Source organism: Sarcophilus harrisii, chromosome 5, assembly GCF_902635505.1.
Source record: "Sarcophilus harrisii chromosome 5, mSarHar1.11, whole genome shotgun sequence".
NCBI classification, from domain to species: Eukaryota; Metazoa; Chordata; class Mammalia; order Dasyuromorphia; family Dasyuridae; genus Sarcophilus; species Sarcophilus harrisii.
In genome coordinates this window covers 86394772-86410331 of record NC_045430.1, presented here as the reverse complement: position 1 = coordinate 86410331, position 15560 = coordinate 86394772, and the positions used below count along the sequence as shown (strand labels likewise).

General features: G+C 35.6%; 1 protein-coding gene across 1 annotated transcript; it reads left to right on the top strand.

Annotated features, from left to right (window-relative positions):
* Window positions 1–6298: 6298 nt before the first annotated feature.
* On the top strand, window positions 6299–7256 carry LOC100922496 (olfactory receptor 6C75-like). The gene is given in 2 exon segments (XM_012551681.1): window positions 6299–6595; window positions 6597–7256. Coding segments are annotated over 2 exon segments (957 nt in total).
* Window positions 7257–15560: the final 8304 nt, after the last annotated feature.

The following is a 15560-nucleotide window of genomic DNA, read 5'->3' as shown; positions in this document are numbered from 1 at the left end:
TATCTAATTTATATTTTAATATATTTAACATCTACTGGTCATCCTGCCATCTAGGGAAGGGGGGTGGGGGGTAAGAGGTGAAAAATTGGAACAAGAGGTTTGGCAATTGTTAATGCTGTAAAGTTACCCATGTATATATCCTGTAAATAAAAGGCTATTAAATTAAAAAAAAAAAAAAAAAAAAAAAAGAAAAGAGCCACTTCCATCAGAATTGATCATTATATAATCTTGGGTGCAATGTTCTTTTGGTTCTATTCACTTCATTTAGCATATTTCATGTAAGTCTCTCCAGGCCTTTGTGAAATCATCCTGCTGATCATTTTTTATAGAACAATAATATTTCATGATATTCATATATCATAACTTATTTGACCATTTCCCAACTGATGGACCTTCAGTCAGTTTCCAGTTTCTTGCCACTACAAAAAGGGCTGCTATAAACATTTTTGCACATGTGGGCACTTTTCATGATCTCTTTGGGATATATGACCAGTAAAGATACTGCTGGATCAAAGGGAATGCACATTTTGATAGACTTTTGGGCATAATTCCAGATTGCTTTCCAGAATAGTTGGATAAATTTACAACTTCACATGCATTAATGTTCCAGTTTTCCCACATCTCCTCCACCATTTATCATTATCTTTTCTTGTCAACTTAAACAAGAGCTATATCTGATATCTCAGAGTTATTTTAGTTTGCATTTTTCTAAATCAATACTGATTTAAAGTATTTTTCATATGACTATAAATTATTTTAATTTACAAATCCAACTTTCAATGCTTATTATTTAGAAAGTGCTTTGGAAAGCTTTATCTAAACGGCAGCTATTATGATGGAACCCTCCTCCTTTTTTTTTTTTTCTTTTTGTATCTCTGTTCTCTATGTGCCTTGCACATACTCAGATCTAGTGGATGGTGAAACCATGAAGGTCATGTAGTTCAATTTCACCATTTTACAGGTGAGTAAACTGAGTCCTATAGCATTTAAGTGATTAGTTTAAGTTACAAACATAGGAAACACTAGAGTTAGAATTGGATCCTGGTCCTCTGACTTCAGATCATTGGGATAATAAACAGGATACTGGACTTCTAGTCAGTAAGATCTGATTTCAAGTTTTCTCTCTGATATTTGCTAGCTGTGTAATACTAGGAAAATCCCTTAACCTCAGTCTGTCTCTATATCATTATCTATAAAATAAAGATGAAAGCACCTACTGCACAAGATTGAAAAATTCAGACAAAATTACCTAATATATGTATATTTGTGTACACACACACAAGATTTGGCACAACTATAGGGTCTGATTTTAAAGAATTTTGATTACTATATACCATGAGGCAATAGATGTAGAAGAACATAACTGGTTGACACTATAAATCAACAAAGAAAGGTAAGAAGTTTACAAATATTTATTTGTATTCTCTGCTTCAAGATCTTTGCAGAACCACTTATTTTGTTTCAAATTCTTTTAATACTTGTCTTTATTAATCGGGAGAGACTCCCACCTATTGCCAATCATTGGACTTCCCTAATGCTCATTAAGCAGCTGCCTGTTGAGTCTCTTAGATGTTGTCGTTCCAGTCTCTTCTGATATTCCACTTACCCATTCTAGTGTCTTCCCATTATCCAGTGTTGGACCTTATCTAGACTGTTTCTTGGCCTCTGCTTTGTTTATGAGGTCTCCCTACATCAAGGGTTCTTAACTTTTGTGCATGTATACTATTTTTATTTCAGGGAATTCTTGAACACAGTATAAGTAAAAATGTATATGTATCTATGTATATGTCTTATCTGTATCAATAATCAATCAATCTATCTATCTTTTTACTGACCTCTAAATGATATATAAAATTTACTTCAATTATGAATGTACTCCACAAACACTATTCTGAAAAAAAGATCTGTAGGCTTCACCAGAGAGTCAATGAGGTATCTTACTCAAAAAAGTTTAAGGACCCCATCTTACATAAAAAAAATTCTGATCTGTTACATTTAGTCTCTTTCATTTTAGCCTCAGAACTATATTATAATTCTCCTCTCCTTCAGGGTCCTTTAGAAATTGTTTTCTCTCTTCTCCACAGAAGCAAAAAATATAAATAAAATGTAAATACTGCTCATCTGAGACTCTATATCCCCTGAGGTTACAGTAATTAGGTCCCAACCCATTTTTCCAGTTTAGAAAAATAATTATATAGATAATACAAGAAGAATCAAAATCAAAGGAAACTGGTCTCCATATTTCTACCTACATTGCCTTTCTGTTTGTACAGTTTCATGGCTCTCAGACATCCCTTGATACAATCTTTACGTTTGTTTTCCCTCCTCACACCAAGAAAATTACTCTTCTTTGATGTATAAAGTATTGTTTAATAAGCATTTTTGGTAAATGAAACCCCAGGGACCTAGTAGTTATTTTCTGGATTAATTCCTTTCTGTAGCAAATCAACAGATAAAGCAAATCTCCATTTGGAACCAAACCCATTTTCCACTTGATGAGCCTTTAGAAGTAACTGAACTAACAACAGTTTCAGAAATGGCTATTTCTAATTAGATCAATAGTTTTTCCTAGTAAAAGAATTAAAGTGAGCTAGATATTAGATTTTTTTTTTGTTAGAGATTGATGTGCTTGCAGATAGCTTTTGAAATAGCAAGAATTAATGATCTGGAAGCCCTTTACCATGAATAGATTTTGGGTACTGGTATAAATATAGTCTTGTATAAGAGAATTCTGTAAAGTTGGGGCTAGGAAGTACCAATTTTTAAAAATTATAGTATTACAACTTATCTTTCTTCTGTGAGTCATAATAAAGAGGGTACTTAATTTTAAGCATCATTGTTTGCTAAACAGCAAAGAGAATTAAAGCACCAAGCTAATTTTTGGTAGAGTCCAACCATGTTAAATCATTTCAAAATTACAAGAAACCATTAAGGATTGTCAGAAAAGTAAGTATGTTCATCATTCGTTATATCTAATTAATTTTCTGAAATCATGAAAAGAGGAAAATTTTTATATTTTCTCTAATACACATAGACACATATACATGTTCATACATACATACACGCACATACAGAGAAATACTTACATTTATATATACACATGTATACCTATATTCTATTGAATGAATGCACACATAAGCAATAAAAAGATGAAAATCATGATGAAATTTTATTAGAAGAACATGAAGTCATGTATAAATCAGTCCAAATATGTAAATAATATGATCTCTGCCTATTTTCCAATGATAATCTTAATATAAAAGTAAAAAAAAAATTAAAAACCAAAGTCCATCAATTTGTGTTTTTTCCCAGGTTTCAAGGATGGTACTTGGAAAGAAATAATATTGAAGGTACACATAGAATAAGTTAGAATTTGATTAGTCCTTTAATAAAAGGGAATACATGAAAAGATGGAGACATAACCAGAAGTACAGGGAGTGAATATAATGGATAAAGTAACAGAATTTCTAGTTGAAGAAAAATTTTAAATTAATTTCAGGTAATCAGAAAAGAATGTGCAATAGCATCTGGATATCAATAGAAAGCATTGTTGGATAACCTCTTTTAACTGGCTCTCCTGAACCAATCTTATGACTATTATAATCATCTTTTAATTTTATGATTTATTTTATTTTGTTGACAGAAGTTAAAGAATCGAAGATCCTTCACTATTGAATTTCAATGTTGGTTCAATTTTACATTTCTGTTTTTAGATATTTCCTTTGAAACTGTGCTCTTTCTCTGATTGGCTGTGTGTGTGACCTCACAGACCCTTTTTAAGCCCACTGTAAGCATCAGGAAGTGGCTCTCTTTATCCGGGGGGTAGCTGAGCCGGGTGGATGGATAGCCAAGAGAGGTAAGGAGCTTGATAGTGAACAAGTGGGTTTTCAGACCAGGTGTTTACTAGGAAGTTAACAAGTCAGGGCATTATGTGAGCATGTATAATAAAGGCTTTAAGTCTGCACATGACTGTTCTTGAGCATGCTATCGGTTATTAAACTACGATTCAAGAAATCATGGCCAGAGGCCTCTGAAGGCCTCAGAGGCAGTGAGCTAGGTAGAATTAGTTGACACCGCAAAAGTCAGTGGCCAGAGATACCCTGATGCCCTGGGAATTAAAAGAGACTGCAATATAAAATATCAAGGTTATGTAATAAAACAATATTTTACATTAAGAAGTCATCCTGTCCATTTCTTTATTTTGTACATGAGAAACCTGAGGCCCTAGAAGGATGAACTTTTTATTGTTCAGTCATTTCAGTTATGTCCCATTACCGAATTCTTTGTCTCCTAATTTGAAGTTTTCTTGGCCCTTTAAAATTAAGTAAATTAAGTAAGCAAAAAGTTCAGGTCAATATTTTAGAATCTGAAAGCTAGGCAGAGAAATATAATAAATAAGACAGATTCATAGATAGAAGTTTGCCAAGGGTCATAGAATAAAATTGTACAATCTTAAAGATGGAAGGAAATTTCAAGATTTTCTAGTCCAACCTTTCTTGGACTGCTGGATGGCTTAATGAATAAGAACCTTGTTCTTAAAACCATCATGTATTTAGCTTAAAAATTTGTTGTAGAGAGTAGATTTAATGAGATTGATTATGAGACTATGGCTTGTTGGGAATGGTGGTGAGGATGATTGGACATTCCAGTCATTCATTAGGATAGTCTGACAAAAGTTCCTATTATTTTATTGTGCAGGTATTGTGGATGGTGTGGGATGAGGTCCAGAAGTGGGATAAGTTTGGAGTCTCCAGAGATTAAGATTGGTCTACTAGAATCTCTGGGACGTTTTTCAAGAGGATAAGAGCACTGTTCATTTCACTATTTCATGGTTATTGCTCATTTCTATTGAGAAGTCAGTTGTTGAATTGATTAGAGTCAGACTCAGTAAGTCAGAATTAACTGTGTCAGAGGACAGATTGAATAATTGTCCAATGACCCATTGGAATGTAGGGGAGGGCTCATATTGAAGAATGATGCAGTCTTGATCCCAATTTAGTTCATCGTACCTTAGTGCTGAGTGTGAGAATAGCTCCAGCAGCTGTGATATCCACCATTGGTTTTCCACTTTTCTCAATCCAGTTTTCAGTCAGTCTTTGAAGGATCTAGGAAGTGTAAAAATACAAACTTTTAGTAATGTGGACATTTATTTTCTTGTGGACTCTGCATTGATTCAGGTGCTTTTCCATGAGGAGGAACCAGGACAGTTTCATCTGTCGATTTGTATTTTTCCTGAATATATATATATATATATATATATATATATATATATATATATATATATATGTAGTAAAAATTGTGTTTGTTTTTCTTCTTCTTTCTTCTTTTTCGAAGTTTCCTTCATAGACAAGATAATTAGACATATGGGAGCTAGTGAAATCATTGAGAATGTTAAGAGAGACAAGAAAAGAGGACTCATATGGTTAAAAAGCAAGATATAGTTAATAAATCAGCAAAGGAGACCAAGGAGTAATTAGGTGGAACCAGAAGAATGTAATATCATGAAAAACAGGAAAAGAGAAATCTTCTGGGAGGAGAAATACAACAATTAGAGGTTAAATGTTTCAGAGAGATCAAGAAGAAGCCCTTAAAAATAACAATTAGAATATTACTGGTAATTTTAAAGACAGCAATTTCAATGGAATGTTGAATTTGGAAGTCACATTGCAGGAATTTAAGAAGAGGAGGAAGGGAAGAGGAATAAGCAAGGTTAGAGAGTGAGGGTTAGGATTATTAAGCATTTACCATATGGCACACACTTTGGTAAGCACTTTAAAAAATATCTATTTTGTTCCTTACAACCACCTTTGGAGGTAGATACTATCATTAACCCAATTTTCTAGGTGAGCAAGTACAGTTATTGCACAGCCTGAAGACAAACAGGCAGACAGAGGTTAAGTGACTTACCCAGGATCAACAGCCATTAAGTTTATATTTAAACTTGAAGTGTACTGACTTTAGGTCCAGCTCTCTATCCATGATACCATCCATTTTGGAGAGTGAGATAGAGACCCAATTAGGGAAAGAGGACAATTGTTTTATATAATGACGGTCTGGTTGAAATTAGGTAAAAATTTTATGGTACACTGATCATCATAGTTGAGAGATTTATTTCAGTTTTGTTCAATGGTGCATTGAGTAGCAGTGGAGGAGAGGGATGATGCAGGTAATTCTCCATAGATCTGAACTCATACTTTCATCTTAATATATAAATCTGTGGAGGTAAAAGTTATTATTTGCTCATTCTGATTTTTGTTCTCTTTTCTTCTGAAGCATTGACAGAACTCAGAAGATATCAATGAATAATTATACAACACTCACCGAGTTCATCCTGCTAGGGCTGACAGATGACCCACTGTTCCTTGTTTTAATTTTCATTTTTTTGTTTCTGACCTACTTGTTAAGCATGAGTGGAAACATAACTATCATTACTCTCACTTTGCTGGATTCTCGCCTTTGGACTCCAATGTATTTCTTCCTGAGGAATTTTTCATTCCTAGAAATCTTATTTACAACTGTATGTATTCCAAGATTTTTGGTCAGCATCATAACCAAGGATAAAACCATTTCTTACGTGGGCTGCTTGATTCAATTGTTTTTTTTTTTTCATCTTCTTGGGGGTGACTGAATTTTATCTTCTGGCTGCCATGTCCTATGATCGCTATGTTGCCATTTGCAAACCTCTGCACTACACAACCATCATGAGCAACCGAGTTTGTTATCAGCTTGTACTCAGTTCTTGGATAACCAGCTTTCTTATTATCTTTCCACCACTGATCATGGGACTTAAACTGGAATTCTGTGCTTCCAATGTCATTGATCATTTCATCTGTGACTCTTCTCCCATCCTGCAAATCTCTTGCTCAGACACACATTTTTTAGAGCTAATGCCTTTTACCCTAGCTGTGGTAACACTAATGGTCACATTGGTACTAGTGATTCTCTCCTATACATACATCATTAGGACAATTCTGAAATTCCCTTCTGCTCAACAGAGGAAAAAGGCTTTTTCCACCTGTTCTTCTCACATGATTGTTGTCTCAATTTCTTATGGAAGCTGCATCTTAATGTACATTAAGCCCTCTGCAAATGAAAGGGTGGCATTAAGCAAAGGAATAGCTGTGCTCAATACGTCAGTTGTCCCTTTGCTGAATCCTTTTATTTATACCCGAAGAAACCAGCAAGTGAAACAAGCCTTCAAAGATATGATCCAAAAGATTATGTTTGCTATCAAAAATTATAAAGGTATACGTTGATATAAGTAGCAAAAATCATGAAGAAAAATCGTTGGAAAAAAATTCCAGATAGTCTATTCTGTGTTACCTTTCAAAATTTTACTTTGTTAAATTATTTCATGCCATTTTAATCAATTCCTTCTGCTTCAAAACAGCTTCAATACTGTGCATTCAAGCTACAATTTTTAATGCCATAAAAACTAGTAAGTATACTACCTTCTTATCATCATAATTTGAAATTTATTTTTTCATAAAGCATTGTGGATGAATATTGTAGCAGTTTAAATAATAATATATAATAAAAATTTTAAATAATGTGATTATACTAAAATAATAATTAAATATATCATTGAAACTGCCACTACTTTTGTCCAGAATGCATTTTGAAGAAAATGAAATTTCAGGACAGAGCCAACATGCTGAATAACAGGATAACATCTCACCAAATTCTCCCAACATTCCCATCCAAACAACTTTAAAACAACTCCTGAAATCAAATTTTATACTGGCAGAGCCAACAAAATGTCCAAGTGAGACATTTTATAATTTCATCAGGAAAAGTCTATGCCATGAGAGTGGTGCAGAAAAAGCAGCAGCGGTGGAACTAGAAGTGTTCATGTGGCATTGGCAGCAGGTGTAGCAGTTTCAGGAGCTTTGTGGAAAGAAACTCTAACGGAATTGAACAGCTGATAAGAAAAAGATTATACGGGACCCTTTGCTGGCACTGGGTATTGTTGGTGCTGTTTGGAAATTCTTTTTATCAATAAGCAGTTCTGGGTCAGAATTGTAGTGCAGAGAGGAAAGCTTGTGGTTAGTCATGAAGAGGTAGGAGCCATGCAATTTCAAGGCAAAGAGAAGTATTAGTAATTGTGGATGAAGGAAAGCAAATTCAGAAGACAACAATTTGAAAACAGCAAATAAAAGCTCAAAGAGAAATGCTAATTGTACCCAAGCCCAATAAAACTCTTAGAATAGTTTAAGGAAAAGAGTAATAGAGGAATGATTGGGGAAGGAATCAAGCTATTATGAAAAGGGAATTAATAGCTTAGTAAAAACAATTTACAAAAAACCATTAAAGAAAATAACACCTTGAAAAACAGAATTGGTGTAATGGTAAAACAGACACAAAAATTCATTGAAGAAAAAGAGTTTAAAAAGCAAAATTGGCCAAATAGAAAAAGGAAAAACAAATTTTCAGTGAAAATAAAACAATTCCCTAAAAATTAGGATTGGGCAAGAGGAAGATAATGACACCATGAGACAACAAGAAAATGTGAAATATCTCATAAGAAAACAATTGACCTAGAAAATAGATCAAATAAAATAAAGAATTTAGACTACTTGAAAGCCATGATCAAAAAAAGAGCATAAATATTATGATTTTTTTTACTTGTTTGCTTTTTAGTTTGCAGGGACTCTGTGTGTGTGTGAGTGTGTGTGTGTGTGTGTGTATGTGCACGCATGTGTATGTATGTATCTTTGTGTATAAATAGTTTTCCAAAGAATACAATCACTTTTATTTTCTATTTTGTGCATATATACACTTATGGAAAATTGTATGTGAATTGAATTTTTATTCTTTAAAATTTCATGGGGAGACACTAAAGGAAGCATCCTAGTGCCATAGTGAAATAATTCTGGACATCAGCTTCGAATACCTGAGTTAAAATCTTGCCCCAGACACTATGAGTTCTGTCACCTTTACCTAGTGATCCTACCTCCATTACTTTTAATTTTTTTTCATTTATAAAAGAGCAATAATAATTGCCTTAACTTCACTGGGCTACTACAAGGATCAAATAAGATATCATGTCGAGTATTTTGCAAACATCAAATAATTAAAAGTTATTTATTATTATTATTATTGTGATTATTAAAGGCATCTTTACAAGTAAACTCTTTGGCAAAATAGAATTTTTTTAGAATATAAAAAGACTGCATGTGTATGGAAAAATAAACAGAATGTTCTGCAAAGGTAGCATCTTTCTTGATTGTGACCAAAACTTTTTCAGTAGGAACAGAGTTGCTCCCTTCTTTCTACCAACATACTCCAGGTCCTTACTATCCATTACTTATTACTTCAGGTGTTGTGATGGTTTCCTACTTGTCTCCATGACCTAAGCTTCTCTCTTCAATCTCATTTCTAGACAAATACTAAAGATTTTCCTAAAGGAGAAATCTGACTGTGACAACTGCATTCAATGAAAGTTAATAGTTTTAAATTCACAATAAAATAGAAACTTCCTTGTTTGGCATTTAGAGCTCTTCACAACTTGGCTCCATCCTATCTTTACACAATATTCTTAATATTACTTTCCTCTGTGGATTCAGCAGTCTAGGAATATTGTCTTACTTGCTTTTTCTCATTTATCACACTCTAGTTCACATTTCCATACTTTTTTCATTAGCTGTCTCTATGACCAGAATGTTCTCCTTCATCACCTCTGTCTTTTGAATTTCTACTTGATGTGCCACATTCTACACATGGCATTTTCTGGTCCCCCACTTGCTAATTTCTTCCCCATCAAGATACCTTATAGTTGCTTTATATTTCTTTTTGATCTATATACTTATGTTAATATTTTTATGGTATTTGCCTCTAAATTTTTGTATTTTTTTGCTGCATACGCCTATAAATGTTTTGAATGTACCTACAAATGTTCATTTTACCTTTTTCATGAGACAATGAGTTTTTGTATGGAAGAGACTATTTTTTTAAAATTAAAATTTTTAGTATCAGACACAGAAAATTTTCAGATGATGAAATTGAAACCATTTCCATTCATATGAAAGAGTGTTACAAATCACTATTGATCAGAGAAATGGAAATTAAGACAACTCTGAGATACCACTACACACCTGTCAGATTGGCTAAGATGACAGGAAAAAAGAATGATGAATGTAGGAGGGGATGTGGGAAAACTGGGACATGGATGCATTGTTGGTGGAGTTGTGAACGAATCTAACCATTCTGGAGAACAATCTGGAATGATGCCCCAAAAGTTACCAAACTATGCATACCCTTTGATCCAGCAGTGCTACTACTGGGCTTATATCCCAAAGAAATACTAAAGAAGGGAAAGGGACCTGTATGTGCCAAAATGTTTGTGGCAGCCCTTTCTGTAGTGGCTAGAAACTGGAAAATTAATGAATGCCCATCAATTGGAGAATGGTTGGGTAAATTGTGGTATGTAAATATTATGGAATATTATTGTTCTGTAAGAACTGACCAGCAGGATGAATACAGAGAGGCTTGGAGAGACTTACATGAACTGATGCTGAGTGAAATGAGTAGAACCAGATCATTATATACTTCAACAAGTGGATATCTTTGATAAAGAGAAGATCTAACTCAGTTTCAATTGATCAATGATGGATAGAAGCAGCTACACCCAAAGAAAGCACACTGGGAAATGACTATAAACTGTTTGCATTTTTGTTTATCTTTTCATGTTATTTTTACCTTTTGAATTCAATTCTCTCTGTGCAACAAGAGAACTGTTTGGTTCTGCACACATATATTGTTTCTAGGATATACGGAAACATATTTAACATGTATAAGACTGCTTGCCATCTAGGGCAGGGGGTGGAGGGAAGGAAGGGAAAAGTCAGAACAGAAATGAGTACAAGGGATAATGTTAAAAATTACCCAGGCATATGTTCTGTCAATAAAAAGTTATTAAAAAAAAATTCGTCTTGGTGGGGAGGAAGGTAAAGTAAATGCTTAACAAGCAGGTACTTAAGGAAGTGCCCAGTCCTGGAAGGTCCCTGAGGGTGTAAACTCTTCCCACAGTTTTCGAAACACTCCTTGAAGGCCTGTTCCTAGTTCCAAAATATATTATAAAGCAGCAGTCATCAAAACCATTGGGTACTGGCTAAAAAATAGACTAGTTGATCAGTGGAATAGGTTAGATTCCACTGATATCATATCCAATAGCAGAACCAGATCATTATATCTGGAGGAGATGTGGGAAAAATGGGACACTGATACATTGGTCAATGTTGAAAGAGGAGGAGAAGGAGGAAGAGGAGAAGAAGGAAGAAGAGAAGGAGGGGAAGGAGGAAGAGGAGGATGTGAAGGAAGAGGAAGTGGAGGAGGAGGAGGAGGTGGTGGAGCATATAAAGCAGGGTTCTGCCTGCCGGCTATTCATTCCTTCACTGCACCAAGTTAGGTGGCAGACGTGTACTCTCGGTCTGCGTTTCCCTGAAGAGACCCGTGATTTCCTGGAAAGAGTGGACTTGGAGTTCACTGCACCAGGTGGGTGAGGGACGTGTTCTCTCCGTCTCCATTTCCTTGGGGGATCTGTGATTTTCTGGGAACAGTGGACTTAGACTTCACTGCAGCAGTTACCAAACCGACAGGTGAAGAGTGATCTGTAACTATGGAACCAAACCAAACCAAACAACTTCTCCTGAAGATTGTGGAATCAGCTCAGCAGCTGGACGTCCTGCTGGCAAGAAGTTTTCCAGGCCCACAATTCGGCCCTAAGGAGCCAACTTGAACAATTTGCCTTTGGACTCATCCTGCTGAGCCCAGGGGATTATGGTATGGCCACAGAAGAGCTTCTGTGGAGGAAAGTGTACTATGATCTCAACACCCTAAGGAAGGGTGTTGACCAAGGGAAGCACATGTGGATTGTTGGAGCCCAGAAAGTGCTTACCGGGAGTACTTCAAAAATGGAATTCATGTCTACCATTGCATTTTCTTTTCTGTGCAAGCACAGTTTGAGCTAAATTTGGAAAACTACAACTACTGGCTTTCAAGCCAGCCTGTGAGTCAAGCGAGGAGGGCAGGCTCTCCCTCTGTGGAAGAAATGGACTGGGCCAGGAAGTTCTGTCATCGTTGTCTACTTCGAATTGGAGACTTGTACAACTATTTGAAGGAGTTCATGGACTCCGGAGAGAAGCAAACTAAACGATATTACTAGAGAGCTCTGTCTCTAATTCCCGAGATGGGCTTGCCCTTCATGCACCCAGCAACTCTGTCTGGAGCTAAATTTTATTATGTCGAGGCTACGTGTTTTTATCAGTGTTGCCTCTATTCAAAAGTACCCCACACTGGAGCCATCTTGGGTCTTGAGGAAATCTCTCTGAATATTGAGGATGAATACAGACAGCTTCCACATGGTGTGCTAGGGAAACTAGGTCCAGAGTAGATGGGGCGTGAAGATGTGAAAAGGTTGCTGATCAGCTTTGTGTATCTCCAGACACTCCTGAAGCCCAATGGCAGAAGGCAGCTGGAACTGGAGAGACTGTGTGAGAGGGTCCTGGAGGACTTTCAGCTGTGTCTCTCCTACCTGTCCATCAAAGACAGCCAAGGGTGTGTCAGGGGACTGGGAGCAGAGCAGAAGCATGGCTTGCTCTTGCCAAATCAACTTGTCTTCCAAATGGTCATCCTCTGCCTCTTTTATTTTTAATAGCCTTTTATTTACAGATTATATGTATGGGTAACTTTACAGCACTGACAAATGCCAAACCTCTTGTTCTAATTTTTCCCCTCCATCCCCCCACCCCCTCCCCCAGATGGCAGGATGACCAGTAGATGTTAAATATATTAAAATATAAATTAGATACACAATAAGTGTACATGACCAAAGCGTTATTTTGCTGTACAAAAAGAATCAGACTCTGAAATATTGTACAGTTAGCCTGTGAAGGAAATCCAAAATGCAGGTGGGCAAAAATATAATGTAATGTAATGGTTTTTAGTCATCTCCCAGAATTCTTTCGCTAGGCGTAGCTGGTTCAGTTCATTACTGCTCCATTGGAACTGATTTGGTTCATCTCGTTGCTGAGGATGGCCAGGTCCATCAGAACTGGTCATCATATAGTATTGTTGTTGAAGTATATAATGATCTCTTGGCCCTGCTCGTTTCACTCAGCATCAGTTCGTGTAAGTCTCTCCAGGCCTTTCTGAAATCATCCTGTTGGTCATTTCTTACAGAACAATAATATTCCATAATATTCATATACCACAGTTTATTCAGCCATTCTCCAATTGATGGACATCCACTCAGTTTCCAGTTTCTAGCCACTACGAAGAGGACTGCCACAAACACTCGTGCACATACAGGTCCCTTTCCCTTCTTTATGATCTCTTTGGGATATAATAAGCCCAGTAGTAACACTGCTGGATCAAAGGGTATGCACAGTTTGGTAACTTTTTGAGCATAGTTCCAAATTGCTCTCCAGAATGGTTGGATGTATTCACAATTCCACCAACAATGTATTAGTGTCCCTGTTTTCCCACATCCCCTCCAACATTCCGCATTATCTTTCCCTGTCATTCTAGCCAGTCTGATAGGTGTGTAGTGGTATCTCAGAGTTGTCTTAATTTGCATTTCTCTGATTAATAATGACTTGGAGCATCTTTTCATATGGCTAGAAATAGTTTCAATTTCTTCATCTGAGAATTGTCTGTTCATATCCTTTGACCATTTATCAATTGGAGAATGGCTTGATTTCTTATAAATATGAGTCAATTCTCTATATATTTTGGAAATGAGGCCTTTATCAGAACCTTTGACTGTAAAAATATTTTTGCAAGGGACAATGTTGTAAAAATTACCCATGCATATGTTCTGTCAATAAAAAGCTATAATAAAAAATTAATACAGAGTTTATTATTTTAGTTGTTTTTCTTTGTAAACCTATTAGCTAGCATAGGGCTTAGCATATTATTTCTTCATGTCTTTGTCCTTCATTTGTTGTATCTTGCTTACTGCCTCTGTGGATTTCATCCTTTGTGCTCAACATTTGAAATCCTGAAACAATCAGTTAAGCTAGGGATTCATTAGCATCTTCTAAAAATAGATCCCCAAGGTCTCTTGTTTGTTTAACAATAAAACTTTCAGAGTCTTACAAAAACAACAAATAATACATGTCTAAATTTTATTGGCTTAAAATCTGCAAAGGAATTAATTTACCATCTTAAGATAAGTACCATGATGGTACGTGATATTCTTAGGACAGTTTTGGTGGCATCTATTCCTATTTGATCAACATTTCCTTCCTCCCAAATTTCTAAGATTTAGAAAAAAAGATGTCAATATTTTCTGCCACAAGGATTTCAATCCTAAGACACCATTTCAATTTATAAGGAGAAAATGGGTTAGAAAATGTTCCCTCTGATTAATATGGAGTAGGTAAACTGGGAAATTAACTTATTACTTTGATGATGATTTCTACAAATATAAATGTGAATTTGGGAGAGTACACCTTTAGGAGAAATATAGGTTTGTCATTTTTATATGTCCCCAAGGACTAACTGAATATATTTCAGCATTAGATTAACATCTCAAGATTGCAAAGACAAAGCTGGAAAGAAACTATCCCAAGCATTATCAGGAAAGTGAGTATGGTCCATATATATCAACTCGAATATTTCTTTTTTTCTCTATCTTTTGGAGCAACATAATGTAATACGTATGTACTTCACGTATAATAGTACTTTATACTATGTTACAATTGTGATAGGATAAAAAATGGGAGAGAGAGGAGAAAAGACCAACTCAGTAGTATCCTCCTTAAAATAATTGCAAGAGAATAAATACTTTTTTCAAGTTTTGGCCTTCTAACTCATTTCTATTTGATATAATTACTGATCCTATTTGAGAACAAAAGATGAATAATAACAATTTGATACAATTTTAGACTCTGTCTCTCTTCCTTTCCCTTTCTCTTCCTCACTCTTTTCCTCCTTCTCTCCTCTCCCTACCTCCTTTCATCCCTCCCCTCTGTCTCCCTGTCTCTTTCCCTCTCTCCCTCTCTCTGTCTCTATCTCTGTCTCTTCCTCCCCTCTTCCATCACTCTCCCTCATTCTTTTTACTGTTTTTCACCTTGGGTTGACTGAAGAAAACTACCTCAAGCAAATCCATACCTCTTTATCTTTTTTCTGGAAAGAAAAAAAAAAAGAATATATTAATATGCAAATGTTATTTCACAGGTACCTTTACCATTTTCTTCACTCAATAACACACACACACACACACACACACACACACACACACACAAACAAAAAATAGACAGCATAGCACAGTGAAAAGAAGGGAAACAAAAAAGAGTGGGAAAGGGTGACAGAAAGAGAGAGACAGAGACAGAGAGAAGAAGAAGACAGAGACAGAGAGGAGGAGAAGACAGAAAGAGATAGAGAGGAGGAGAAAGAGCAGAAAGAGGAGGAGGAAGAAGAGAAGGAGGAGGAAGAGGGAAAAGGAGGAGAAATAAGAGTTTGTTTTCCTTTATTTAAATCTTATCAGTGGGGTATCTATTAGCAAAAAGGATATGGGCAGAAGGCAAGAAGGGAGAAGGAAGGCTGGCCATTACAGT